General features: G+C 41.4%; 1 protein-coding gene across 11 annotated transcripts in view; it reads right to left on the bottom strand.

The window, feature by feature from the left end:
* Positions 1-26584, bottom strand: part of fbrsl1 (fibrosin-like 1) — a 273826-nt gene extending 247242 nt beyond the window's left edge. For all 11 annotated transcript variants that reach the window (XM_063488923.1, XM_063488927.1, XM_063488918.1 and 8 more), the window contains exon 1: positions 25269-26584. In XM_063488923.1, coding sequence (XP_063344993.1) covers positions 25269-25571 — 303 coding nt within the window. In that variant the 5' untranslated portion in view covers positions 25572-26584. The remainder of the gene's footprint in view (positions 1-25268) is intronic.
* Between the last annotated feature and the right edge of the window lie 1082 nt (positions 26585-27666).

Below are 27666 nucleotides of genomic sequence, written 5' to 3'. Positions count from 1 at the left end.
ATGAATGAACATGGGAGAGGTCTTCATTAGTTAAAAATACTGTTAAATGTCCAAAATTAATGCCCACGTTCACATTTCCCAGTCCAGCGGACCGGACTAGGGTCTTTGTTGGGTTGATTCTGGCCCCCGGGCCTTAAGTTTGCCACCCCTGCTCCATGCAATATGAACTTGCACATATGCATGTGAGATTACTGCATGCATTTAACAAGTGTGCCAGGTGCTGCTTCTCCAGCTGAATGCAAAGATAGAATCACTGGTGAATGTGCAGCACTGCATTCACCACTGTAACCCAACGCTTGACACTGGTGTTCACCCCGAGCACCACAGGCAACACAGGAAATCTCCACCCACCCGCCCCCACCACATCATTCCCATCCGCTGAGCTGCTCGGTTACAGCAAAGCAAAGCTCTCCTGGGCCCTAGCAGTGGACTGCAACGCTCAAATCCCAGTGGAGCGTGTGCACCCCGTGGCACCGGTGAGCACAAATGCTTACAGACAAGTTCATGCGCGTGTGCACCAAATGTCAACACATAAGCACGAGCGCCGCTTAACACACGTGTACAGCGGACTGCCGCATCCGAGTGTGACTGCGTAAAATCTCAGTGCATTGAAATTCCCGAAGCAGCAACAGACGCCGAGCTGGCGTTTAACATCAAAACCCATGCGGAGGGTAATTCGATTACATGGCTCTTTGACAAGAAAACACTTCTTTGCTCAGCTAAAATGCCAGCAGTGACATGAGAAAAGGAGAAAAACTCCCTTAAAGAAGGACAACAAACAGAAAAGAAATGCGGCACAAAGTCTGACAAGTATTTGTCACCTAGATTAAACAAGTCAAGCTGGAGGGGTTAAGGGGGCAGCGGCGGTAGTTAAGAAAATATTCCAGCCAGTTTCTCCCTGCTGCCGCCATCCAAACTCATTCTGTCAGCCTCTGAGTCACATTATTTACAAGGCGGGGAGACAAACTATTGACCTCCCTTCTTTTCTCCATAGCTGTTTGTGACACTGACAAGGACGCTCAGGGGGGAAGAGTGCAAGACAAGAGGAGGACGAGAAAAAAGTGGCAAAGGAAATAAGGAGATGAGGAAAGAGATGAGAAATGAAACATCTTGCTAGAGGTCACTATCAGGGGCCGGTTTATATGCAAATATTGACACTGCAAACTGTAAGTACAGATTAGTTTGGCTTGCACAGGGATAGTGTTTCGTCTTGCATTTAGAAACCTTGAGTGCAGTTAGAAGTATTTAATGTTTTCACAGAGGAGTGGAACAGACTGACACGAACATACGGATGCTCGGGAAGGGATTTAATAAATATGTGTATAAATATAACTGAGCTAGTGTTGCTTTTGAATAACGAGTTATTGAATTTTAAAAGCTGCCCCAACACAAGTGTCCACATAAAGACTCATTAAAACACAGAATGAAGTGACTAAATGCTTAATGTTTCGCCAAGCTTTCCACGCCACGTCTTGATTTCTTGACCAGTGACATGAAAAGAAGTTACAAGTCTACAATCTGCTGTTCAGCCGTCCACCTTTCCAGAACTACATGACCTGGAAGAAAAGAAATGAAAACATAAGCTGGGAAAGTGGGTCAGATGAACACAGCAGTGATTGATTAGGTGGCCATCTGCTACTTATCAAGTACAAGCACTGATGGATGATAAGAAGACTCTGAAGGAAAGTATGGTAAAGAAATACATGTTGAATCACTATAAGCAAACAACATAATTTCATTTTGTTATGTTTAGCTTCATAATGGTGTTTCTCGAATACTGACCGAGGAACAGATTTCTGCATAGGGAATTTTAAATGACAAAATAATCTCATATGTAGTAAATTGAGGCCAAAAGGTTCTTTTCAACTTCTTCTTGGCTTAAAACCCACTTGTGCTTTATTGCATTTGGTCAAAGTACAAACTCATCCTACAAAGAGAAATGTCTTACAGTGACACTTGGCTTAAGTCTGCAGTGCAGGAAATAGATAGATGTGATCTTGAAACAGTGCTCCACCATATTTTGGAATCCTTCCACAATTACCGCTGATGGATATTTCCTGTTGTTATATGGCTTCTTGCCTCAGTGATTAAAAAGATATCCGTGCAGCCAAGGCCTTGGCGTATTGTTCTATTGTGACTGGGATCACTGTGAGCCCCACACCTTTTACAGGGCTGCCAGTCAGTCAGACAGACCTGCCAGTTCAACCGCTAAAACCACAACTATCATGGGGTCTAGAAACTGATACCAAACCAGAGGAGCTCTTCTTCCAAAATAGGACTGCTCACAAACAAACAGTGCTGTGAACCACAGGAGACAAAAGCAACACCACCACCAACAAAAACCCACAAAAAAGTTGGTGCACTCCTCCCCCGATGAGCACGATAATGTGATGGCTCCCTTATCACAAGGTATCTGAATGAAAAAGTCCACTAAGCCAAGGCTTTAGATTACCCCAAACCACCACTGCTACAAAGCAACTTGAGAGTAAGCGCTTAGCTTACCTAGCAACACCTCTAAACATTAAATAGCTTTAATAGCATGCTGAACAAGCTGATAGAATACACAATATAGCTGATATATTTGTGATGATGTGTAATAACATTTTCTCACCTTTATTTTAAGGGGCTAAAGAGCATTGCATCCAAGCCTCTCCTAATCTAGTCTCTAGGTCGACCTGTGGTAGCTTGGTGGATGCTTAAAGTTAGCATCAATTTTTGCTAACTTTAAGCTAACTTTTGTTTCATTTCTGCATCTGTTCTCTGCTTTGGCTATTATTTCACTTAATTTTAGAACTATCTACTGTAAAAAATCCTTTTTCCATCAAAATGCCAAACAGATGTACATTATAACAAAATGAGCTAAAAAACAGAAAAAACAGTTGCATCATTAAACCGATGAATTTCAGTAGCTAATCTATCCCTTTAACCTCCTCATTAACATTTGTCCAGGACACTGTAACAAATGGTGATCAAATATAAATATGGCAGGGAAAGCAGCATCTTAATATGAAGATTCGACAAAGATAACGCCATCGCACTTCCACAGCACTTATCAGCAGATGCTGAGCATTCTCCACACATTAAATTCAACACACACTGGCTCCTGGCTCTACATGTTGATGTGTAGTGTACCTGTTATATCTCTGCTGCGTGCTAATGACTGGTTGCTGTAAAGCAAATTGTCCTTCAGGGATAATAAAGATTTACTGTGCGCTCTCAGTGCCTCTCTTAATCTCCCACATATCTAAGAAGGCAATAACACTAACAGCATAAAGCAATATGACCTTTTTTTTTTTAACCACATTTAACTGGCAGCTACCATTTCACAGAAATCCTTCAATATCCTCAAAGGTTAGCGTCAGTAAGCACTTTAAGATCTTCAAAAGACGGCCTTTACAAAAGTAGTTTTCATTGCTTTTATTAGATCTTCTTTGTTTTCATCATGACACTTGATGACACTTTAAAAAAAAAATTGTGGTATTAATTTCAACATGGATGATTTGCTCACTATTCAAACCTTTGCTGCTTCTTCTCTTTCACGTTCTTATCTGTATCCTGCTGTATCCTGTTCTCTTCTGCTATGATAACCCAATTTCCCCGCAAGGATCATTAAAGATTCATCCAATCTAATGGATTTTTATTTTTACCATTTCATTCTCTGTAAATCACCCTGTGCTGGTTATGAAAGGTGCTACACAAATAGTTATTTTCATGATTATTACTGCTAAAAGGAGCTGGCATTCTGCATGAACAGGAAATAATTGTAGCTCGACTGAAGTGAGGCTAACTAACCTTAATCATATTTAACTGCCCCAATTTACACAGCACAAAAAATAAGTAAATAAATAAATAAGTAATAAGGAGCTTAGCGCCCTGAATGTATTATAATTAGTGCTGGACCTGAATTTACAAGAGATTATATACATCATCGCAGCTTCAGCACCTGACATCTTGGCCTGTGGACACTGGGCTGTAAAGGTTACCACTTTCACTCCACTAACTTTGCTTAAAGAGTCTAAAGATATAGAGCAGATAGTTGATGTACTACAGTGAGAATATATTTGGTACACATTATCATTAGGATGATGATCCCACCCCTAAAGCTTTTAATCTAATGGCCACTCACTACCAGTCAAATGCATGTCATTCATCTGTGGAAGATGGAACCATGAAGTCTAACAGTCAAGCCACATAAAGTGGTTCCTAAGTGCTGAGACAAAATTATTAACATTTATTAACACTCACAAGTACTATAAAAGTATTATATAAGAGCTTTACAGCACACTTACAATTACACACAGTCCAAGTCATTTGATTAGACGAGTGGCAGCCCATGACTGACGATGTAGGGCAAAACACCAACTGGACTTTAACTACAGTATAAAGTCATCACTTCAAGAATATCTACTTTTTGCCACACCTGTGGCGCTTGTTCCCTTTGCTCATGTATGAAAACACACACATGTACGTTCATTTATCATGCTGTTCTTTTGAGCTTCATTATATCAGCAACAGCAAGATTCACTGGATAAGGAGTAAATTACAGGCACTATTACTGTATGATAGATATGCATGATAAAACATTCCAGCGATCCCCTCCAAAGTGCCACTGCACAACAACAACATACAAGTAACATAGACTTAATGTCACCATTAGTTTTGAGATGAATCTGTCACAATCTGGGTGTTAGAAAATGTATTTCCAAAAGCTGTATAGGTGTTGATAACCCTATCCTAGGCAGTTTATTTAAGTAGGTTTCCAGACTGATTAACGCATATCGGAGGAGTTACAAAACAAACTTACTTACATACACTATCATCATTATAGTAAGATATTTCCGCAAACAACAGGAGACATGGGCTTTGAAGTGCTTTCATATTTGCTAAGTCTGAAAATTATAAACACAGACTCTCATTCCGTTAAGAAATCTACGCTCGATTTATCTATTTAAATAACTGAAGCAGAGCTCTACAGCATCGGCAGTTACCTTGGGCTTTTGGCTGGTTGTTACGTCAACGAGCCCCCAGTTCACCATTCAGAGAGTTTAACGCAGGACACAGAATACATAACAGCACAAGTATGCTGTTAGATTCAAATTGCAAACAGTGTGTAACGAGTCGGTGCGTTCAGCAAGCAGAACTGCCGCAGTAAGAGGAAGGCTTACAGGCAGCATTACAATTGCATGTTAGAAAATACACATTTTATTCTACCATCAGAACAACAGTTTGAACACATGAAAGATACAGACTTACTTTAACAGAATTCGATGAGAACCGTCAGACAACCCAAAATGCTGTAAATATTAATTTGTTTCATCTATTTTTTAACAACGAAGAAACAAGAAATTCAGACAAGTCACCCGGGGTGTTGTGAAGGTTTATTTCTCCAATACATTTTGACAGTTAATGAACTAAATTATTAACCGGTGATGCATTCAATAATAAAAATTAACAGCTGTTTGAAGGGTTGCATTACATTTTGTCTAAATTCCTCCATATTCACCACTGCGCAGGCTGTGGTTCCTTTAAAGGAGCTTCTAGGTGACTCTGGTATCCAGTTACATGCTCAGCACCGTGGAAATCATGTTTAAATAGTGCTGTTCAATAAAAACCCACATGACAAATAACAAACAAGCATAGCATAATTATTCAGCCTTGGCAGAGGTGTTGCTTGCCACTTCTGTTTTCATTACTAGTGGTCGTACACTGGCTCATCACATCGCCTTTGCTGGTATTTCTGCATGGCTCTAATCCACCGTTGTGGCCCTACGAGCGTGGGCCGATGCAAGTCTTTACCCGCAAGCCTGCATGCCAATTAGATAATGATTAACAGCAATACAAGGAGACATATCAGAAAGGGAAGGGGGGGGAGGAGTGTTGTTCCTCTACAGCTGAGATTAACCTGACAGATGAAGCATATTATATATACAAACACATGCGGATACGCATATATAAACACAGTAGGCCTCGGGTTAGAGCTATTTATCGTTCATACTTATCAGCCATTTCAATGTGACGTGTATGAACAAGCAGGGAAACTATCAGCACACTCACTCAGCGCACACTAGTGCTGTCTTGAGTCTGGAGCTAATAGAGACAATTATGTCTTCTCTGCTCGGAGGCCAAAGCTTATTTAAAACCATTTACATCGTGCCGCTTTGCCAATTTCAGGTGAATGTGCAATTCATGATGCCGGAGACTCACCGCAGTGCCGAGCGTTGTCTCATTTGCCCTCCACCTGATTTTTTTCCCCCCATCCATTTGTTTTCAGACCATTTGCACACCACGCGCACGTTTTGTATAGAAATGCTATCTGCTGATATTTATCAGGCATAGCATTTACCATGCTCACCGCCTTAAATTTGGTATATTAGCGTGACAATATTTGCTAATTAGCATTAAAGTCTAAAATCAGCATCTCAGCCAGGCTCAGAGAGGCTCACCAAAAATGTTCCGATTAGCATGAATGCCCAAATATTTTGATGACATCAGCTCACATACCAGCTGCATGCGCAGAAAATGACTTCACAGGAGAACAAGCAGTATTTATTCTATTTTTTTTTATTCGAATTTATTTTCTGGTGCTGTTAAATTATCTATACCCTGAAATACACATAACATTGCTGGGCTTTGGTGGTGATGCTCCATTTGTAGGAGGCGATTTATCCAATAGCGCGGCCCTCCTTTGTACTTGAATTTCATGTACTGCTGCTGTAAGAAATACGTGCCTGGAAGGGTAAGCTTGTTTCCTTTTCTTCTTCCTCCTCTTGTAGCACTACATAAGAGAAATTGCCGGGAAGCAGAGGGGGGATCAACAGTTCATCTTGTTTGAATAAATGTCTTCAGGCATCCAATCCAATTGAAGCCCTGGCTCGATGACTGCAGGGCTGCATTGTATCTCTGCACGTTCAGTCATTCACCATTAACCAAGCCTCCATTAACGACTTGCCGGTGGAAGAAAAATCTGTTAACAACTGTTTTTTTTCCCCTCCTCCCTTTATACAAGCAGTACATGAGCATCAACATCTACGTGAGACGCTGCATGTCTGTCTGCCTCCATTTGTCCGTGTGCGCCTGTGTGAACCACACTGCAGTCAGGATGTCTGCTTTTAGCCGGTTGTTGTAGGCTGATTAACTCTGACAGGCTGCCTCTCAGACCCACCACATGCACAAGCAGTAAAGCAACCAGGCAACATTTCAAAAGCAAGCAAGTCTGCCCATGCAGCCCTGAGTGGTTCTTCTCAACATTTTGCTAATGAATGAATCCACTAAACCTGAACTCAAATCAGTATATAACTTCTAGAGCAAGATCCCGTTGTTGTTACTTCACGTGAAGTGATCCTAAATAACCACCGAGGAAAGCTATTACTCACTCAACCTGCAACTGATCTGCAGCTCTGCTCTATGGGTGACCAAAACTGGTAAATGTAATAGCAGATACCTTATTGTCCATTCCATAATATAAACATCTGCGGCTTTGGAGCACTCGCTCAGCTGAAAAATGTATAAACAAGAACAATTATTCTGCTTGTTAAGCTGCTACTTGGTTCTCCAGAATCTCCATGTTTCTGCTTCTGTTTTTTAAAAATGGACACAGAGAAATGGTAGTTTTATCAGTCATCTAGCAAGTGTACCATTCTAGCAAGCTAAGACACTTCGGGTATACTTTTAACAGAGTGCTGAGACTGTAAGCATGCATAGTTAAGCTGCATTCAAACAACAGTTAAACTCCTTGAGTCTGCTGCGGTGTAATGCAGGCATCTCCAGAGACAGAGCAAGTTGTTTATCTTGTTTCACTTATTAACATTCAGGGAAACCTGCTGATATTTGTCTATTTTTTATTCACAACAGAGCAGAAAACAATATATTATGTAACAGCAAAAAACCCCCAAAAAACATCTGTCAGTATCATGCAGCTCGACTCAATAATGACACAAATATTACATGAGATCATACGCTGCAGTGGGAAATATAAATATGACCTTTTTTCACTAAACCCGCAACGGCCCTTAGGTGCATTAAGTGATGTCTTCTATGTGAAGAAGAATAATAGCCTCCGGTTTTAACAATGTGGTTACCATGACCGGTGCCCAGAGCTGGACAAAACAGATGGAGAAGCAGGGGATTTACCACGAGCTGTGCTCTTTTCCCAATGCATGGGAAAGAAATATCACGGCACAGCATCATCTGGTTTAATAAGGTAAATGGGCTGGTTCTTATAGAGCGCTTTTCTACTCAAACACTCCAAACACTTTATACAGCATGTCTCTTTTATTCAAGCGCTTGTTTCCCTATGCTTAAGTGCTTTGTATCTAACATTCACACACATTCGCACTCCAATGAATGCATCGGGAGCAACTCGGGGTTCCGTATCTTGCCTAAGGATACTTTGGCATGCAGACTGGAGCAGCAGACGACCCGCTCTACCTCCTGAGCCACAGCCAGTGTTGGTGTTTGATAGCTAAAAAGGAGAATAAAAATTGTATTGAATTTGCCAGCGATTTTTAAATGAATGGAGCAAACCTGCGAGCTAGTTCAGGCAGATACTTGAGCCATACCGCACCATTTACAGGTACAATGTCTTTTTCTCCTGGTGCCCTACATCCCTGCTGTTTCAACTGCTCCAGCATCTACCTATAGGCTCCTGGAGGATATTTACAATTCACTCCTCAGTTTTTATGCATATTTGCGAGGAGTAATGAGCTGGCAGTGTAATACTGTACTCTTCTGCTGTAATAAATCATTTCAAAACTGAGTTGTTAAACCGAACGTTTGTTTTTGAGACACAATTTTCACTTCTAGTACTTGCTGAGCAAAGAAGTGGAATCTGTTGAAATTAGTACCACCTTTTTTAGCATAGCCTTTAGGTTTTAGTGTTCTCTTTTTTATGAAGTACTTGGAAACTTGCGGAAAAGACAGAACACTGGCCAAACTCCTCTCTGTTGATTTAACAGCAGCAAGTTGCAGGTTAAATGACCACAGCCAGTATCCAAACAGGTGGCATTTGTGAGAAAGACCTTTTTCACTCCCTCTCTATCTTTCCACGCTTCGCTTTCCTTTAGCCCTGACAGGCTTTCACTTGTGCTGGCTTTGAACAGAAACGCCATTGTGTCTTCTTCTCCTGCAAACAATGCCTGCTGTTTTGCCGAAGGGGGTCAAAAAACACACATTAGCTCTCTTTGCTCTCTTTGTCTCCTCTAGATTCCTGTCATGGATCTGACTGTGAGGCGGTAAGTAAGAGCAGACTGGTTAATGAAATGATGTCAAATGGGTAGTGCGAGCGAAGCAGGCCACCTCGCAGCGTCAGAGGTGCAGATGCATTCTGGACTTCCTGTCAGTGCTTGAGTTGTGGCGTTTCTTAAATCGTAACGTGATTACTTTGCTAATGCCACACCCCTAAGTTCCAAAACAGGCTGCCTTATACCACAAGTACAGCACTGCAGGGAGGAGTTCTGCACCTTTATGTGGATCTGCAGCAGTATATCTCAGTTTGATGACAGCGCCGACACTGTTGAGCCTGCCTTTGGTTTTAACATTCCTGCCTGCAGCTACAGAGGCTCCGAGAGGCCTCCAGAGGTATGTGACCCACAGTTACATTTATAGGATTCATGAGTGATAAAGGCAATGCCACGGGCCAGGAAATGACTGGCAGCTACTAGAAATACAGGCTTGTTCTGGCAGTCGTAAAACAGCGCTTTATGCCACATCATTCAACGTAAGAGGAAAAAGAGAGGGCACGAGGGGGGCGAGGAGTGGGGGCAAGATACAAATCAAGAGTTTAAACGCACATTTGCTCCTTAAGTGCTATTTGCGATTTTATTATGGGGGAGGCCTATCATTTTCAGTTTGAGTGAAAACGTTCTCATATTTTGAGATTAAATCAAAACCAGCGTGCCTCATCAGTTTCCTCTACAGAGAACACGCAGCGATGATGCTGCATGACAACTCATTGGAAGACTAAGTGATTTCACAACCTTATTAATTGACTAACCAGCTGGCGGATTGACTGACTAAGTGATAAACTGTCCTGCTTACTGACTGACTGACTGACTTACTCATTAAATATAAGGCTGACGAATTATAAATGATTGTTTTTTTGTTGCGTGGCCTTACACATGCATACACACACCGACCTCTCTGGTGTAGCCTGTCAGCGAGCATAACCGCTTTTCTCCTCTCGCATTATTGTGCAAATTGAAACGCCAAGTAGATCCATTCACACATACACGGAGACAGCTAGTGGTGTGTGTGATGTGTCAGTTCGGGGGGAGGGGGGTCCATCCTCTTTACCATTTCAGTGTCTTGGCAAGTGGGAAGTAGAAATATGATTATCCAGCAAGGGGAATTGTTTCATCAACACCTGGAGCACATAAATGAAAATAGGAGGATTTATGCACTGAGAACAAGCTTACTTCTGCTGCCAGGAAACAATTAAGCAGGATGCCGGAATACCTCAGCCCCTGCTCTCTCTTTCTGTTTCACCATTGTCTGTTTGTTTTTTGTTTTTTTTTAGCTCTACTCGTCTGATTGTTTCTTTTGGTGTGCTGGCTCACTGCTTGCTATACACCAGTGGCACATTTTGGGGAACTGATATCAAGCCTTGGGGAAAGCCGACTAGAAGAGAGGAATGCTTATTTAGTTCCTGAAGTTGTCTCATTAAGTGGCCTTTTTCTTTTTTTAAAACAAAAAGGAGAAACAGAAAAAAGACATTTTCACACGTGCACTTTTCTAGATATTGCCTGCAGAAGTTATGTTTGAGAAGACAAATATCCAAATCAGTTGGCTCAGACAACAAAGAGAATTTATCTGGACGGCTCCTTAGTACAAAGTCCTGCACACTGAACTAAACACCTAATGGTATTTCAGTTACACCTTAAAGAAAGGTGGCAACCTCATTGCGACTAGGTAAACTCTGTAGTTGCCTGGTGGTTGTATCAAATGTTTTTAAACTGCAAGTAGTTGCAGTGACCAGCTGGTTGCCTAAAAGTTGAGTGTGCAACATCATGAACTTCTGGGGGACCACTTCCAATCACAAACAATGACTCTCAGAAAGGCTGGCAAAGGTCTGCAAGTTACTGCCACCTAATTTATAAATTCAGACAATATGTTTCAATCAATCAGTCAGTCTGCGTCAATGAGCCCAACTTCTCTGCCAAGCACTAGAGACCTCAACTCAACTAGTACTCTGGTTATATTCCCATAAAAGCAAGGCTGCTCAGTGTCTATGCAATTTTTCAGATAAATCATCATCCTGCAACAACAACATCTCTATTTTTGGAGGAATTTCTGAATTTTCTGCGTCAAATCTCTGAAGTTTTTGCTGAAACATGAATGTAAGCAGTTCATTTGAATTTCTGGATAATGTGAATTTAATAATAATGTATAAATTACTCTTTCTGCATTTAACCCATTCACTCAGTGAAGCAGTGGGCAGCCGCAAATCAGGCGCCTGGGGAGCAAGGGGTAGATGTTCAGTGGATTTGAACCCCCGACCTTCCGATCATGGGGCAACCACGCTACCTACTGAGCTATCCTTGCCCCTTTAGTCTGTTGCATGTAGACTGCAAAAGATTTTTGTCAATTTACCACAGTTGCCACATTATCACAAACAGCTTGACTGCACTCAATAGAAAACTGATGGCAGAATTTTTGTTTTGACTCTGTCCAAAGAGACTTTAAAGATGGCAGTTGACTAAAAGTGGTCGTAGTCCTGGTCCCTTTCTTTGATGCAATCTTTTTATGAGACTGCAAGTACATCGCATAACACATTCACAATAATACTAACAAAGCACGTGGAGCATTTGCACCAGCATGAACACGCTTGATTTGGACAATCTCAACCAAGTTGTTGGACTAAAATGTCAGGAACATACCTAAACCACAAATATACAGACAGTAATATCATTACAGGTGCTTTAATGTTATAACACATGTACAATTGCTGACATTTAAACATTTTGACTTTTTACTAAGTACACATGAGCAGACTTCTTGTCACCAGGGCAACTTGTGAAAAGTAGGAATGCATCAATCCATCTTTTCCCACTTGTAATTCAAAATAGATAAGCTTGGAGTATCGATCTAATACGGCTGTTTGCAGATGACATCAAGCAATTTAGCGATGGAAAAAGCACAGATAATTTTTCCCTTTCCTTATTTTGGTTTTACCATTTGTTTCCTTTATTCCAACTTTTTTACCGAACAAAATTAAGGTGAGAAAACAGTTAAAGCTCCTGACACTGGTAAACATCGTCTTATTTTCGGATATGCTAATATCAATCAAACAGTGCTGGCAAATACTGACATTCAGCCAATACGTGTACATCCCTTATTTAAATCAAGCATAGAGAATGTCCCGCTTAACCTAAACTCAAGCACACACCATGCTGATTTTTTTTTTTTTAAGATTTTTTTAATGGGAATAAATTGAAGCGTGATCCGTCTTTATTCACAAAGCCAGAAAATAGCTTTAATATCCCACAGAAATGCTTTCAGTCACGACAGATGCCAAGCCAGAAAAGCAATCAATAAAAAGCACGAACTGTATCACTATGAAAAATGATAAACTCCCTTCCACTGTTTACACGATTATATTTGTAGTATGGAATCTGCTTTTTTTTTAAGACAGAATGAGATCCTCAGATGTTCTCTGGTGTTAATTTATTTAAACAATGATAACAAGAGAAATATGAAGAAAAAAACCCCACACATTTGCAGTAAAGTAAGAGTTTTCAAGTGTAGCTTTAAGAGTTTTAAGGGTTTTCTAGTGCAGTTTTAATAAATGACACAATATGGAATCAAACTAACTGTTTTGTTGGAGTAGACAGCTTGATTCATTAAAGGTCATACTTACAAATCATTATAAGTGTGCCTATGAATAGCATGGTATTTAAACTACACGCGTCTGAAGCAGCAGCGGTGCAGTGAAGCCAAGAGATGTGGAATGCAAACAGTAGCTTGGCAGAGTTCTGTTTATGTTCTCTCTCTCTCTCACACGCTGTTTTTTTTATTGACTCAACAACTGGCCTTGTGCTCAGGCTCTGAATGTGTGTGTGTGTAATTTTTGATCTAATTCCATGCCTTGGGTAGAGCCCTGCTGGCTCTAAGGTGCGTGTCCTCGTTTCAGACGCGCTGACAAAGTAGCCCCTCTGAAATGAGCTGTGTGGCCTGTTCACAAGAGGGGAGCAGATGCATTTTACTGCCTTTGATCTATGGGTAAACAACCGGCAGATTACGAGAAAAAAACAGAAAAAACCCCAGAAAACTGAATATATGTGCTGTCTGTACAGAAAGAGGAAACAAATACTGACAATACTTTTTCTCTGGCAAATCTTCCTGCCAGATCTCTCTGCGTGACAGCGATTGTCTTGCCTTTGCAGATTTTTACTGCAGCGGTGGCTGTGTTACATATCCCTTATTATATGTCCCATTATATTTCAAACACATTCTTCCTATTCACTCTGCTGAGCACACAGCCGGAACATTGACTTTCATAGACGCCCCGAGGATTCATAAAGTAAATGTCTGAGCTGGCATCAGGTCAAGCCTGTTAAAAAACTGACGAAACCTTCAACAGACGCATACAGAACCATGGAGACTGCCTCTCGAACAAAAGTGTAACCATTATAGGAACCGTGTTAAAGCATGTCCTATGTTTATATTAGCTTTAAACTGAACATGAGTTATGGCAAATCAATACATAATAAATTCGCCAGAAGGGTTTTGTGTTTCCCCCTGTAATTTAATCTTGGCAGCATCAAAAACCCTCTAAAACAGCACGTAAACCACATAATCGTAAAGTAAAAACCCACAATGTGATCACTCTTCAGTGACTTCTTATACTGTTATAAAAACAAAAGTGATATTATTTTAAAACAATATCTGGCAAACTTATTTTGGGCTTCATCTGGGCTACTTGTGGCTGTGCTGTGGATTGGTTACGGCACCAGCGAGTATTCAGTTGGTCAGATATGGCCCAGAAGTTATGAAATGGGCTGATCATTGGAAGTCCAAATGTCACAGGCTTCATGATATTTGGGCAGGACTCAACGCCATCAGTTTTAGCCAAATGTGGCCCAACGTTTAGGCCAAACATATAATCGTTCTTTTTCTCCTTATTATCTATGAAAGTATATAGAGTATCATTTAATACATGAAGGGATCGTTTGTTTCCACATATTCTATAGTCACATTTTATCATTTTATTTTCATGATATCCTTAGTGTAACTTTACATGAAAAAAATAAGAGTCCAACGAGCAACGTGCTACAGGTTTATATTACAACCTCAGGTCATTTCTAAGTATTGGAGTTTTGAATTACAGGAAAGTCACTGAATACTGCCGGAGAAGACGGATGGAGAAGAAGGATTTAAAAGTCACAAATCAGAGCAGGAAACTCCCTTTGAGTTTTTCTTGACAACTACATTTTTAGCTTTTGTGCACCATTGGCAGAGCCTGACAAAAAAACCCACGATGTAAGCCTGGTGACTGAATGGTTCTTTTGAAAATGCTCTATGGAAATGAACAACTCTTGTTATGACTTTCTTGCTGGAATTAGGGCTGTGCGATATGACCAAAATCTCATATCCCGACATAAGGGAGTTATCGTCCCGACATATATAATAACAAAAATTTTACATTTTCTGTAAATTCTGTGAATCTCGGGCAGCTTGACTTGCGTGAAGTGTTTTCAGCTGGGCGTCGTGTACCTGGAGTCGAGTGTTAAATCAGTTGAAACGGCCTCAGTTTTCTTTGTGAGTAATTATTACACGGCGTGCTGCGGGGAAAAGCCTGTTCTAAGCTTTTTTTCTTTTTTTAGCACCTGACGGCTCTTTTTAGCTTCTCATCCGTAAACACTCTGCATTCTAGTTCACGTGATGCAGTTTATTTTGAAAAATCTCAACAGGATCCTCAGCTTTATTGTGAAAATAAACATGCGGATGGCGGAGCCACACGATGGTTTTACCGTCGTTGTTGCTAACAACAACGCATAAAAACAGTCGCTTGTCTGTCCGTACTGTGGCTATATTAAATATAAGAGAACTTCAGGAAATTCTACAGTGACCATAAAAACGGTGAAAAAAATATTGCTGTAAACAGTTTATTTTGCGACACCACGAAACAAACGATAGCGTAATATGAAACGATAGACGTTTTCATATCGTCATCCGATATATATCGTTATATCGAACAGCCCTAGTTGGAATATTAACATAAAGGCCTTTTTTCTACCACATGTTGTACTCATGAGTAGAAATGTTCAAACACTGTTCATGTAACAGTGTCTGTGGGAAAACAAGAAAATGACTTTTCTAGCACTTTATCCCAATATCAAAGGTGTTTTTCAGTACTGAATTGTTGCACAGAACCATGACTGTATGTTTTCTCCCCGATTTTGTGGGGCACTCAACAGCATTCATTTACAAGAGGCTCGTCACTATCGTTTATTGATAGTTTTGAAAAACTTGCTATGTCATATTATTCACAGGAAGATAGAAAAGTTAATAAAATAAAGAAGATCATAATAACAAATAAGGCAATAATCCTCAAAGCCACACTGCACTATGAAAAGCAAGCAAGAAGAAGCAAGGGAAAAATATACTCTGTTAAAAGGGTCATCTGAAATACCGACTGCACCACATATCAAGAAAACTGCCTGACAGTCATTATCAGAAGTGGATAACAATGGTCAGTGAAAGGGCGATAATCACTCAGATGGAGGGAAAAACGACTTTCCCTTCATTTACAGTGCATCAGGAGTGACAAACTCCTCCTCGTAGACTCCTGCCCCCACACAGTCTTTCTGAGAGTGCGGATGGGCGACAAGGTGTTTCATAACGACAGCACGACTGAGCGTGGCAGCTCAATCCACTGTTGTCACACAAAAGTCATCCAGACAGTGAATGGAGCCGAAGTGGCAATGGGAAAGAGAGAAATTCCACATTGCATAACCAACCTCTTATCTAAGCTCTATTATCTTGGCCACGGCTTGTTATATGGCTGCCAAAGCTATCGCACAAAACACTGAAGCAACAGTCCTTATTTGGCTTCGCCTGCACCCACACAGAAACTCATACACAGAAAAGGCTAAATGTTGCAAATACAATCAACACACCAACAAACAATGAGCTGTAATAAATTGCAGCCTAACATCTCACTGTATCTTATTTCAGATGGGGAGCTGAGTGCTGAGCAATTATTGTCAGCATCGCTTGGCCTATAAAGACTATTCCCCTCAGAGCTGGTGTTGGTAGTGAGTGTTGGTAGCAGAAGAGCATGTCGACAACTGTTAACGCTAATTGCTTTCACACCAAGAGCGATCTATTAAGAAAACATGCAGCAAGACTCTGCACAATGTCACGACTGTGTGAGTCATGCCTTTGAAAACAAGCCATTCCTGAAAAACATGACCACATGGACTGGAGGCTGATTTGTAATCTGCATGCTGTTTTTGAAGACTTGAGATTTGTGCCACTAATACCATGTTGCTGAATCATCCCGGGTCTCTAAAAGCTTTAAACTGTATCATGAAAGTGAAAGCTTGAATGCGGTCAAATATGGTATTTTAGTGCCAGCTGTAGAGATTTTAAACATTGTGTAGCGTCTTTATCTACCCTGCTCAAATTTTATTTACTTATAAAAGTAAAAAAACCCATCTAATGATACCACAGGTTGGCATAAAATACTTTTTTTGCACCAATAGAGCTATTAGCTGAAAACATGGCCTTTTTTTGGCATGGTGTGCAGTGCGTCCTTGAACATTTTGAAGAAATTGAACAAGTGGAGGTCAAAACAAATAGTAGCAAGGAAAAAAAACTATGAGAAAAAGCATTTGAAATAGGAATAAAATCCATTAAAGATCTGACGCAGGACCTGAGAGATTATCTCACCCTTGATCTATCTACTGTTTGTATCTCAAAGGAATGGTGGCTGTCGAGAAGACATTCTTAAGCCTTAGGTATGAAAAATTACTGGACTGAAAAGTCAGTGGCAACAGGTCTTATGGAGCGATTAATCCAAATTTGAAATTTCTGGCCGAAATTGTCAACATGTACACAGGATGTCGGGAGAGAAGTACAACAGTGAGTCACTGGAGCCATCTGCAAAATGCAGTTTAGGCTCTGTCATGGTTTGGGGCTATATTTCAGCCAGTCATGTTGGGGATCTTCAAAATTAATGGAATGAATGAAGGTAGGAAAGTACCATCAGAAGTTGATCAACCATGCAACACCATCTGGAAAGTGAGTGATTGGCAACAGCTTCATTTATGAGCGAAACCACAATCCCAAACACACTGATGATGCAGTAAAAGTATATCTGGATAGAAGAACACACAATGGAGCGCTCTCAGTCATTGATTGGTCTCTCTGGAGCCCAAAACTCAACATTATTGAAGCAGTGTGGGATCATTTTGATATAGAACAGAACAAAAGGCAGAAACATTCAAAGAAGAGCTTTGAATGTACTTTAAGAAGCCTGGAGAATTATTCCTTATGATTGCTTTAATAAATTAAAGGAAGATCACATAAGAGAGTTCAGGCTATGCTGAAAAATGAATGCGGTCATACGAAATATTGGCTTTTAAGGTTGTTAGAATTGTACAAACTCTGTTCTTGTCTTGTACATATGTTTCAACAAATCAACCCCGTACTGATTTTCCTACCAAAATGTAAAGAAATAAAGGTTGATTCAAGACTTTTGCACTTCTATGCTTACATTTAGTAGTAATTATTCCTTACTCGAGCTCTCGGCTTGCAAGTTCTGCCTAGTTTAAAACTGGAATAAAGCCAAAGAGGCACGTTCTTTGTCACATTATGCAGCTAATTTTATCTTTATTTAAAGTACATAAACCATATCATCATTTCAACTCTAATATGTCGCCTGGTAAACTCAGGTCCTTTCTCTTTCTCAGGTACAGCTTGTTTCTTGCAAACAAGCAAACACACACACACAAAAAAAAAAGCTTTTATATTTGCTTGCAGCAGAGTGTTGTTGAAATCACTATCAATACTTTTCCCCAACACACAACTCTTAGTGATCACACCGCAACCTTTCTACAAAATAAGTCTGCAAGGTTGGAAAAAGCGACCTCCAATCGTGCACATAAACAAAATGTTGAAAAGGGATTCAAGTGATATGAAGGCTAAGTAAGCCAGGCTTTCAGAGCTCTCTCTTTGCTCTATGCCAGAGAAGGACACGGCTGAAAAGGAAAACAGCCATTACTTAATGAGCCACTTAAAGAGTGCCCTCTCTATTTAGGTTTCATTACTTTTATTGTAAATCCTTCACAGCCCTCGTCTGCTAGTCATTCATTCAGAGCTTCCGCGGCCAAGTGCACCATTATATATTAACCAAAATCACAGGGCTGGAAAATACCTCAGCTGAATGACAATTATGATTACTATGAAGTTATCCCCCAAAAATTTCTTTTTCTTAAACTACTCAAAAAAATGTCTTTTGTTAACATTGTTTAATAACATTCATTAATCAAGAAGCCAGAGAGTGGTTGTGAAAAGCAACAGAAAAAAAGGGGAGGGGGGGGGGGGGGGGGGGGAGTACAAATCAGCAGCAGATAATTACTGGGGAAACCTTATAACAGTGCAGCTCCTAATCCATCGCAGGCTCAGGGACAGCATCTTAATCAGAAGGTAATTACATCCTGTCATTCACCGCAATGAAAATACGGAGACAGGAAGATGGAAGACGGCTCAGGACGACAAGCAGGAAATGGATATATATGCCTACAACAAGTTACCCACGTGCTTTTATGTGCCTCTTATTATGTGTCAGTGTGCACTGTCACCAAGCTTACAGCTTTGAGCTTGAAAACAAAGAGGCTCTTATTCTGACAGTTAAAAGTGTTGTTACATTCAGACACCTAAAAACAGACAACTGACAGTTTCACAAAGCTCTCACTGGAGAGGGCAGGCATTAATCCCACTGGTTTCCAACCTTCAGAAATCAACAAATACATATTATCACACATGATAAAAACATACAAATCATTCTTAGCTCGTGACATTATTCATTACTTGTCTTCTTGTTGTTTTTTTGTTTGTTAGTAACTGAAAAAAATCTGTGCAAGTGATTCAATAAATGCCAAGCACAAAAGAGGCCATCAAACGTATTCTCAGGTTTGCTCTCTTTTCAAACAGACTGTTAAACCACCAACTTTCGCTTTCACTGCCATCAAGAACAGTACTTCAGAACAATACTCATTATTAATATAGTATTTGTGCGCCCTTGTAGCTTATTTTTGTAAACATCTTAAATCAAATACAGTTAACGCCCATGTTTGCTAGGTTGCCGTCTTCTTATCTGCCTTTACAGGAACACTACTTCCCTGTGTTGCAACCAACTGTTGATCAGAGTGAATAATGTGAAACTGGCAGCAGGAATGTAAACTGCATTGTTTGCATGCTTGTGCCTGTGCATGTGCAGATGTTTGACTCAAATTAAACAAGCAACAGTAAAAACAAAACAAAACACTACTTTCTAATTCTACTAGTGGTCAGAAGAGACACAAGGAAGGTAGGTTTAAACAAATGTACCTATTTTGGTCCACTGTCACTGAAATCTATGATGCTTTGCCCTTCCACTATCACGTGTGACTCCCTCAGGAGCTCTCCATTGGGCTGCTATTTATAGGCTGGCAAAATGATAAGGTCACAAAATCAAATCAAATTAAATCTACATTTTTTATTCACTCCCTCCCCTTTTTTCTTAAACTATAATAAGCCAAAAAGCCATGTTACATTTCTCATTGGGCAAAATACAAAAGGAAAAAAAAACATGTTCATATTCCTTAAAACAGGCACTGTAAAAACTGCACTAAACCTACTTAAAATAATGAAAGCACCTGCACATTAACTCATTAACATCTTAACAGCTGAAACAATTTATAAGTGTTAATTAGAAATGAACAAAAGGGATGCCAGAACTGGCTTGCTGGTAGTCACGATGCCAGTAAACCAAATCTCTTTATACACTATTTTGCAGTTGAGCTTTGGGAAACTGCGATGCTCATTTCCCCTTTTTTGGAGAAGATCATTTGCAACCTAGATCAGCTTTGGGAAGTTCCTAATACAAATATGCGTTACATGCAATCTCTAAGCAGGCCTCACACTTTTGTGAATACGGTGTTGTCAGTAACAGACAAAAGTGATCATCCTCCTTCCAGATCCGCAGCATCGTCATCAACCAAAAGTTGGTTGATTAAATGAATTGACGAAGGCCTGATGGGTCACAAAAAAGGAAAAAGCAAACTCAAACCACATGGCACCAGTGACATCATCATTAGCAAATTAGACAGTTAATTATCTATTAGCTATTTGACCGATCTGCATTTATATATACCTTTCAACCACGGTCTGAGTGTTGATGTTGCATGCTTTGTCTACCAGAGGGCACTCAGCAACTCTCCTGTTGGCAACATGTGTTTGGAAGAGCACAAACACGACAAGCTGCTGATTCCAGCAGCATGAGGCAGCGCGTAAATGAATAACCCACGACTTGCTGTGACACAACAACATTATATTAGTAAGGACTCATAAACAATTACTTTCTGAAAGAAAAAAATACCATATTTTATCATGTTCTGATGTTATTCAATAATTAAATCAATATAAATGCACAATGACCAGTTGACTAGGAAGCCATTCTTTAAGGGAAAACTTTAAGAATATACAACTTGGACAGCTGCACGCTGGAGGTTCGGTCATGTGTTTGTGTGTGTCAGACAGAGAAAAGGCTTGCGAATGTGACCATGCATTTATCAGCCATGCTGTCGCCTACAGTGTGTGACAGTTAGAGACAGCCAGGGCTTGGGGACGTCCCACTGGCATTAAGAAAGCTCTCTCCATGGGATGCGTCAGCCAATGAGCAACGGAGCCTCGGGGGGCTGCCTTGTTAATTAAAGCCGGAGTTGTTTGTCAGTGCCGACATATGATGCACAGCACTATCACCGTTGGGGGAAAGTGAAAACACGAAGCAAGATTGCTGCAACCCCTGCAACAAATCTGCTGCCTCACCATGGAAGCAAGACTTCTCACTACAGCAAAGACCGCTGTGGTTTAAGGTGCCAGTATTGGTTTGCACCATGTTACTCAAGTGGCAACGAGCAGAGCGGAAACACAAAGCTGACCCAGGGAAAAGATGTGAAATTATAGGATTTTTGGGCTCTTTAAAGCTTTACGCAATCCGTCAATCTTCTGAAAGCCAAACCTTCAGTTTAAGCTCAGGATTTATCAGCATGTCTCTGCACAAGTGTGCTTTCTAACATGAAATCTTGAGTTCGGGCCTTACTAATGACTCCAAATAGTTAACATGTGGTCATATCTGGGTGCTAACTATGAGACACTCGAGTGTAGCTATATTAAGGCGAAGTCTCTGGGGGGAAAAAAATCTTTCTAACTGCTGCTCTGACTTCATCACAGCACTTGATGATATATAATGACACATATTTGTATCTGGAATGTTGCTGGCTTAAATCCATGCACCAGCTGCCAAAACACAGGCAGAGAAAGTGAAGCAGCAAATCTCAGTTTCCCTAACAACTACTGTCAAGCTCCTTGAGGGCAAAGGACTTAATTTCCCCATACTGCACCAGCGGTGCTGCTCAGTAGCCAACGATCAAGGATGATTAGTGTGCAAAACTTGAGTAAACAGAGCCATGCAGGAAAACAGCAAGCAAAACGTCCCTGGATACACAAAGAGACAGAGTCTTTGATATATGAACCCATTTTCCGCCAGAATCCCAGACCCCCTTGGCCTCCTGCCCTTCACACTGTTGTAATATCACTAAATCAACTAAACCTAAATCCCCCATTAGACTGAATTTAGAAACCCACGCTGCGGAACGAAAAACCCAAACAAATCTGTAAATTCATGTTAAAGCAGATGAACAGAAGGATTGTGGATTAACGAGAGGGGATTTGCCACTCCAACATCACTCACAGAGCAAATGGAGCAAATCAAACATCTTATTAATACGTTGACAGATGGGTAATTGTGTCATTTTATTATCTCCTCACTTGTTCGATACACACAGGGAGACTTCTGGAGGGTATAAGCTGTAAAGCATAATTGTTTTATATTGCTGCTATGTCCACGAAATTGGCCTTCAGGAACTGAAAGAATTCCCGAAAGTTACTCAGACTAATATATGGGCTAATTTATCCTTCTTCTTAAAGTCGTATTTCTTAAAAAGAGAAAAAAATAAGGGAATAATTTTCCTGACTCATGCGCAATGATTTCATTCTTTACTTAAAAAAGAAATAAAAACCACAGAAACTGTGCATATGAGCTTTTCTCCTTTTCAACAGCCCACAGTAACAGATTGACTATTTTTGAATCATCACTGAATCATACCCCCATTTTTAAAAAAAAATCATCATAAGGTGCCTGTGATAAAGCAGCACGGCTGTGTTTGCATAGTCGATTTGCACAGGTAAGTAAGCGGCTTTCCTGCGAGAAAGAAGGGGATTCAAAGCGAATAAACACGGTGTAATCAAATGCGGCTGTGGCTGCAAATTGCTTTCGGCTGTAATGAAACGGGGTTACGGGGTAGCAGGCAAGACCACCACACAGCCTAAGCCTTCATCGAGGGTGCTCGATCCTATCGGCGCTGAGCTGGAATATCAACTGAGTGTGCTTAGAGTGGAAGTGCTCTGGGAGTAACCCGTAACCTCAGGCATGAGTTACAGACTAGAATGGGACAATCAAACAGCAGTAACCCAAAGGTGACGTAGATTTTATGAAACACGTTCACCCTGAAGTGCATCAGAGAGCAGACACACACACACACACACGAAAAAAAGATTACAGGGAGATTTGAAAGCAATGAGATTAAACACAAGTAAATATTGCTATGTTGGCCATATGGGCTCACTGAACCCGGGGAGGGTGGAATATTAATGACGGTGAAATCCTAATGAGACCGACTGTATGGCCTGACATAAACACAACCGTGCTGGCCATCAGTCACTTTAAAGAGGTCAGGAGGACCACACGCTCGCTCTCCAGAGGGTGTGCCAGCTTATCGGAGCATAATGCAATAAGTCAGAGCTATTCCCTGACTGCTCCCCCCCACCCCCCCACCCCATAATTGATGAGTAATTAGCACAGGTAGAGTAGGTCATGAGCTCCACTCAAGCACACGGTGAGTAGGTGAAAAAATGACTCATGGACAGACGATGTGATGGTTCCGGTGGGCACACACCGCGGAGAGGCCATTTCACTCTCAGTGATGCAGCTAAAACAAATGTCATTAGCGTTGTCACTTACAGCAAACAATACACGAAATTAGCACTAAGTCAACACTCTGATTTCATTTACCACATGCACAGAAATCAGAGGCACAAAAAAACCCCTATCTGTGCTCATCTCTTCTTCTAATTGTACCAGATCCACTAACATCATTTAATAAGCGCAGGCCATTTGCATGCAAATCAGACCAATTATCAACAAGTAGCTGGTATGTGAGTATCATTTCACATTGAGCTGTATCATGCCTCATTTGCGTAGCCTTGAAACATAAGCTTCTGTGCAGCGCACAGTGTTCTTTCTCCATGTTCACTCAACACAGAGAATTATTATCGCTAGTAAATGTGTAAAACTAAAATTGGATAATTATCTGGTTTCGCCTCGCTCTCACAGAGGCAGCATTTATTTACTGTAATTTTTTTTATTAAGATAAACCCTCAAAGGATAAATCTAACCTCGTCTCCCACATCAGAGACAGATGTCCAACTTGTGAACTAAAAAGACGTCTTACAGCATCACAACACGTGTTACTTTTCCCAGAAGTCATTAAGTGCAGCGCACTTCAAAGTCTTCCAGCCATCAGAAGTGGCTGCCATGCAGCACAGAGGGCAAAGATACTTTTACATACAAAATCACATGGAGGTGAATGAGGAGACTGGGCAGCAACACACAAATTCGGTGCACACTTGATAACAAGTTTATCTGGGGTGAGTGCCGCTTGTGAAATTTACCCTGATTAGCCCAAAAAACTCTGCAGTGTCATTAAAGCAGTTTTACATCACTGCACTCGTCTTTTACATCATTATTCTTCTCATATAAGTTAATTCCCAACAATATTTCAGGGATCGCCCTTGCACTCCTATCTGCTTTCCTGCCTGCTTTAAGTACCATGAAGCTAAATGGAATTGCAGGATAATCACAGATGACCCTGACAGGTTAAACTTGTTAAGAGCTGGGCAGTGGAGAATTGATTATCAGCTTCAAGTGAGTGAATCCTACATTCAGAATAGACAACTGGTTAAGATTTTATGCTGCAAACAGCAGTCCACCATTATATTGAATAAGAGCTATGTAGGAGGCATGACTGATGACTGATTAATAGCCACTATAGTTAAGCTTACATAGAAAGGTGTGATTGGATCCACAGCCTCTCAAACGAGGCCATCATCTTAAAATACACAGACACCAGTGAATATTAGGTATATATTTTTAAAGGTAGTTATTTATATACAGTACCATCCTCAGAATGAGCCATAAAAAAACAACAACAAACCTGCCTCATCAGTCTGCCTAATATCCCACAGGGAGCTATGTTTCATTTGTCATTTGGAATGTAATGAGATAAAGGAGCTAAATAAAGGAGGGTGTCACAGGGGAACCTCCTCTCTTCCTGAAATCACTGCTCTGACATCTGACATAGCTACCACACAGTAATGACAGCAGCAGAGTTATCAGCACGTGGTGTGTCAGCCTCCAACACACGAATGATGTAATAGGCAGTTTATCAGAGGTCGGAGTGTCAAGAAAGCAGAAAACAGAAAAACGCACAAACCAGATCCAAACCTGTCCCACCAAAGCACCTGTTTATTCTCTAATCATATGCTGGCTCTCTGAAGCACTGAACTTGTAATTTTCAAGAAACAGAAGTGTGTGTGTGTGTGTGTGTGTGTGTGTGTGTGTGTGTGTGTGTGTGTTGTAAACACTTTCATGACAAGGACTCCAAACAGACACACATCAAAGCGAGCACTGATCACCTTGAGGGATATCCTCTCATCTACAAATATCAGACGATTACAAGAGTAATCCTCATCCATCTCATTACCGCCATCTCAAGTAAATTGGCTACAAATTGGACTAGTCCTTCATGTTGCTGGTGAGTGGGTGAGGACCCACATACACACACACACACGCAGACAGACACACACACACACACACACACACACACACTTGACACATGATGAAGAATGCAAACACACAAACAGTTAACGATCCGCTTCCTCCTTACCTCCAGACGGTCCAGGCTGATGAAGCTGGCGATAGCAAATCCATCAATGATGTCCTCCTCCTGCGAGCTGGACTCTCGTCTCTTTCGCCGCGGGGGGCGCGAGACTCTGGCGGCGGCCGCGGGGTGCGGAGCTTTTTTACCGGGCAGGGAGGCGGCGTCCCTCCCCGGACTGTGTCCCTCCCTGTCGGAGCAGGAGGAGTTGGGGTCGGGGCTGCGGGCGTCTCTGCTCCCAGCCTCCCGCAACCTCCGCACTCTCTCCCGCTTGGATCGACATCTCCGACCCTGCTTCAGTTTCCCATCCATGCTGTCAGAGAATTCTCCCAGAGTCCGAAAGAAACAGCAATATTACTCCACAGCTCGCGCAATATCAAATAACACACACGCGCACGCACGCACACACACGCAGACACACACACCGGACTGAGGATCGTAGCCTGCGCTGCGCTATAACGTGGAGACAGCGCTGCGTGCAGGGCTGTGTAAATAACGAGGCGACCGTAGCCTCACAACAGTGGATGACCTTGAGTATAAACCTCGCCAATCTCCATTACGATAAGCAAACGTTCCAAGTATCCCCGCGCAGGCGAGCGACTGGGTGAGAGTGAGCGAAGCGACGCGGATCCGCACGATATTCTGTCACGAATCTGCGCCGTGTCGACGCGCTGGCCGCTAAAGCAGGTGCAAAAAAACGGCGAAACGCTCAAAATCCGCGCACTGCACTCGTCTCGTAACTTTTGTGGCATCTCAGTAATAACGAGCGGCGTTCAAAGCGGGAGCTCGCAGCATACTGCAGACAGCGCAGAGAAATCATGTCGCTGCCCGTTGTTGTTTTCCACCACCCCAATCCATGATCCAAGTCTGGCAAGAAAAAAAGAGAGAGAGAGACAGTATCGGGACAGTATCCGTCCGAGATAATGCTGATAATAAACGCCTGGTAAACGTGTCGATAGACGCTGTCGAATGAGAAAATAATCCCGTGGGCTACGCGTTGACTTTTAAGCCATATTCCTCTCCGCTCTGCGCTTCAGGAGCAAAGGATCCGAAGTCTGAGAGCTACTTAGGCTATGCGCAGTGTTTCCTAAATGACCCGAGCAGTCCGGATAAGACAGACATCCAAACTCCATAGGGCACCGAAGCGGTCTATTCCAGTTTAGATAACGTTGAGTTTCCCTACAAACCTCCACTCCAGTCCGTCCCTCAGTTGCTCAGTGGCTCCTGGTATTTTCTGTTCGCATAATAAGGCTTTGATAAGTGTCCTTAAAGCGACAGGAGTGATTAAAATCTCTCTCTCTCTCCCCCCTCCCCTCTCTATCTCTCATTCCCTTCATCCGAAATTAAGATACGCAGTCAAGCTTCAGAGAACCCACATAACTGACGTATTTCCGCCACCTCTGGCCTACAATTTACCATAGGAAGGAAGCTTGTGTAAAAAAAAAAAAAAGAAAAAGCCAGAGAGAAAGGGAAAATCATTCTCTCTCACTGTTGGGTACACTTTGTCATACAAGGCACTATTTTAGTCTGTCTGTCTGCCGGAGCTGATGCCACATCATGCCGTTTCCCGCTGACGGTTTGCGCTGTCTCTCTCTCACACACTCTCATCTATCAGCTTCTGACAGCTTCTCCATTCCGAGCATGCTGGCTCTCACCCCCTCTCCCCCACCTCAACCCCCAACTCTCTAAATTCACCAGCAGACAACAGAAAGTGTAAAGCTGTAAAGCTGCGTTTCACTGTCACATAAAGGTCAGAATTTCATGAGTGCACTGTAATAAAATATATATTTGAAATATGGGTTTGTCATATTTACCCTGCCCCAAGCCTTTTTTTTTATAAAGCCTGAGCAGGATTGGTGTGGCTCTGCAGCGTGAGGACTTCCAGGGGGGTCCCTGAGGGAATTCCAGGGAATCCTGTGCAAAGTGAAACTGCTTAATTTATCTGCTTTCTATCAGGAGAAATCAGGGCAATGACATTATACAATCACTCCACTGTGTAATATTTATTTCCATTATAGGTTTCACTGCCCTTACTGTGACTGTAACACCACCCAAACTGTAACAGAGACTCTTGCAAGCCTTTATAAATGTTTATTTTCTCCCCCTGCAGAGCCATCAGGTTGTGATGCAGGTCCATTAATATGCAAACGTGTAGGAACAGGTATCTCAGATTAACAGTGTTATCGATACTCTATACTGTGATTATGTTTTCATAAAGGTATTTTCTCTATCGACTTCTTCAATTACATGGAAACATAACCTCTGAAGCCAACAGTCCAATTTTCTAGGCAAGCTAGTTTATAGATTGTAGATTATGTTTACTTCCAGAGGATCTGCATCTCATTTTCAGTTACAGAAGTCGAGGAAGTTGTTCTCTTGCTGTGGGCTTAAATAAAAGAAGCTTGCT

This window comes from Pelmatolapia mariae, linkage group LG12 (genome assembly GCF_036321145.2).
Source record: "Pelmatolapia mariae isolate MD_Pm_ZW linkage group LG12, Pm_UMD_F_2, whole genome shotgun sequence".
Classification (NCBI taxonomy): domain Eukaryota; kingdom Metazoa; phylum Chordata; class Actinopteri; order Cichliformes; family Cichlidae; genus Pelmatolapia; species Pelmatolapia mariae.
Note: the sequence above shows the minus strand (reverse complement) of the source record. Positions and strands in the feature narration are given on the sequence as shown.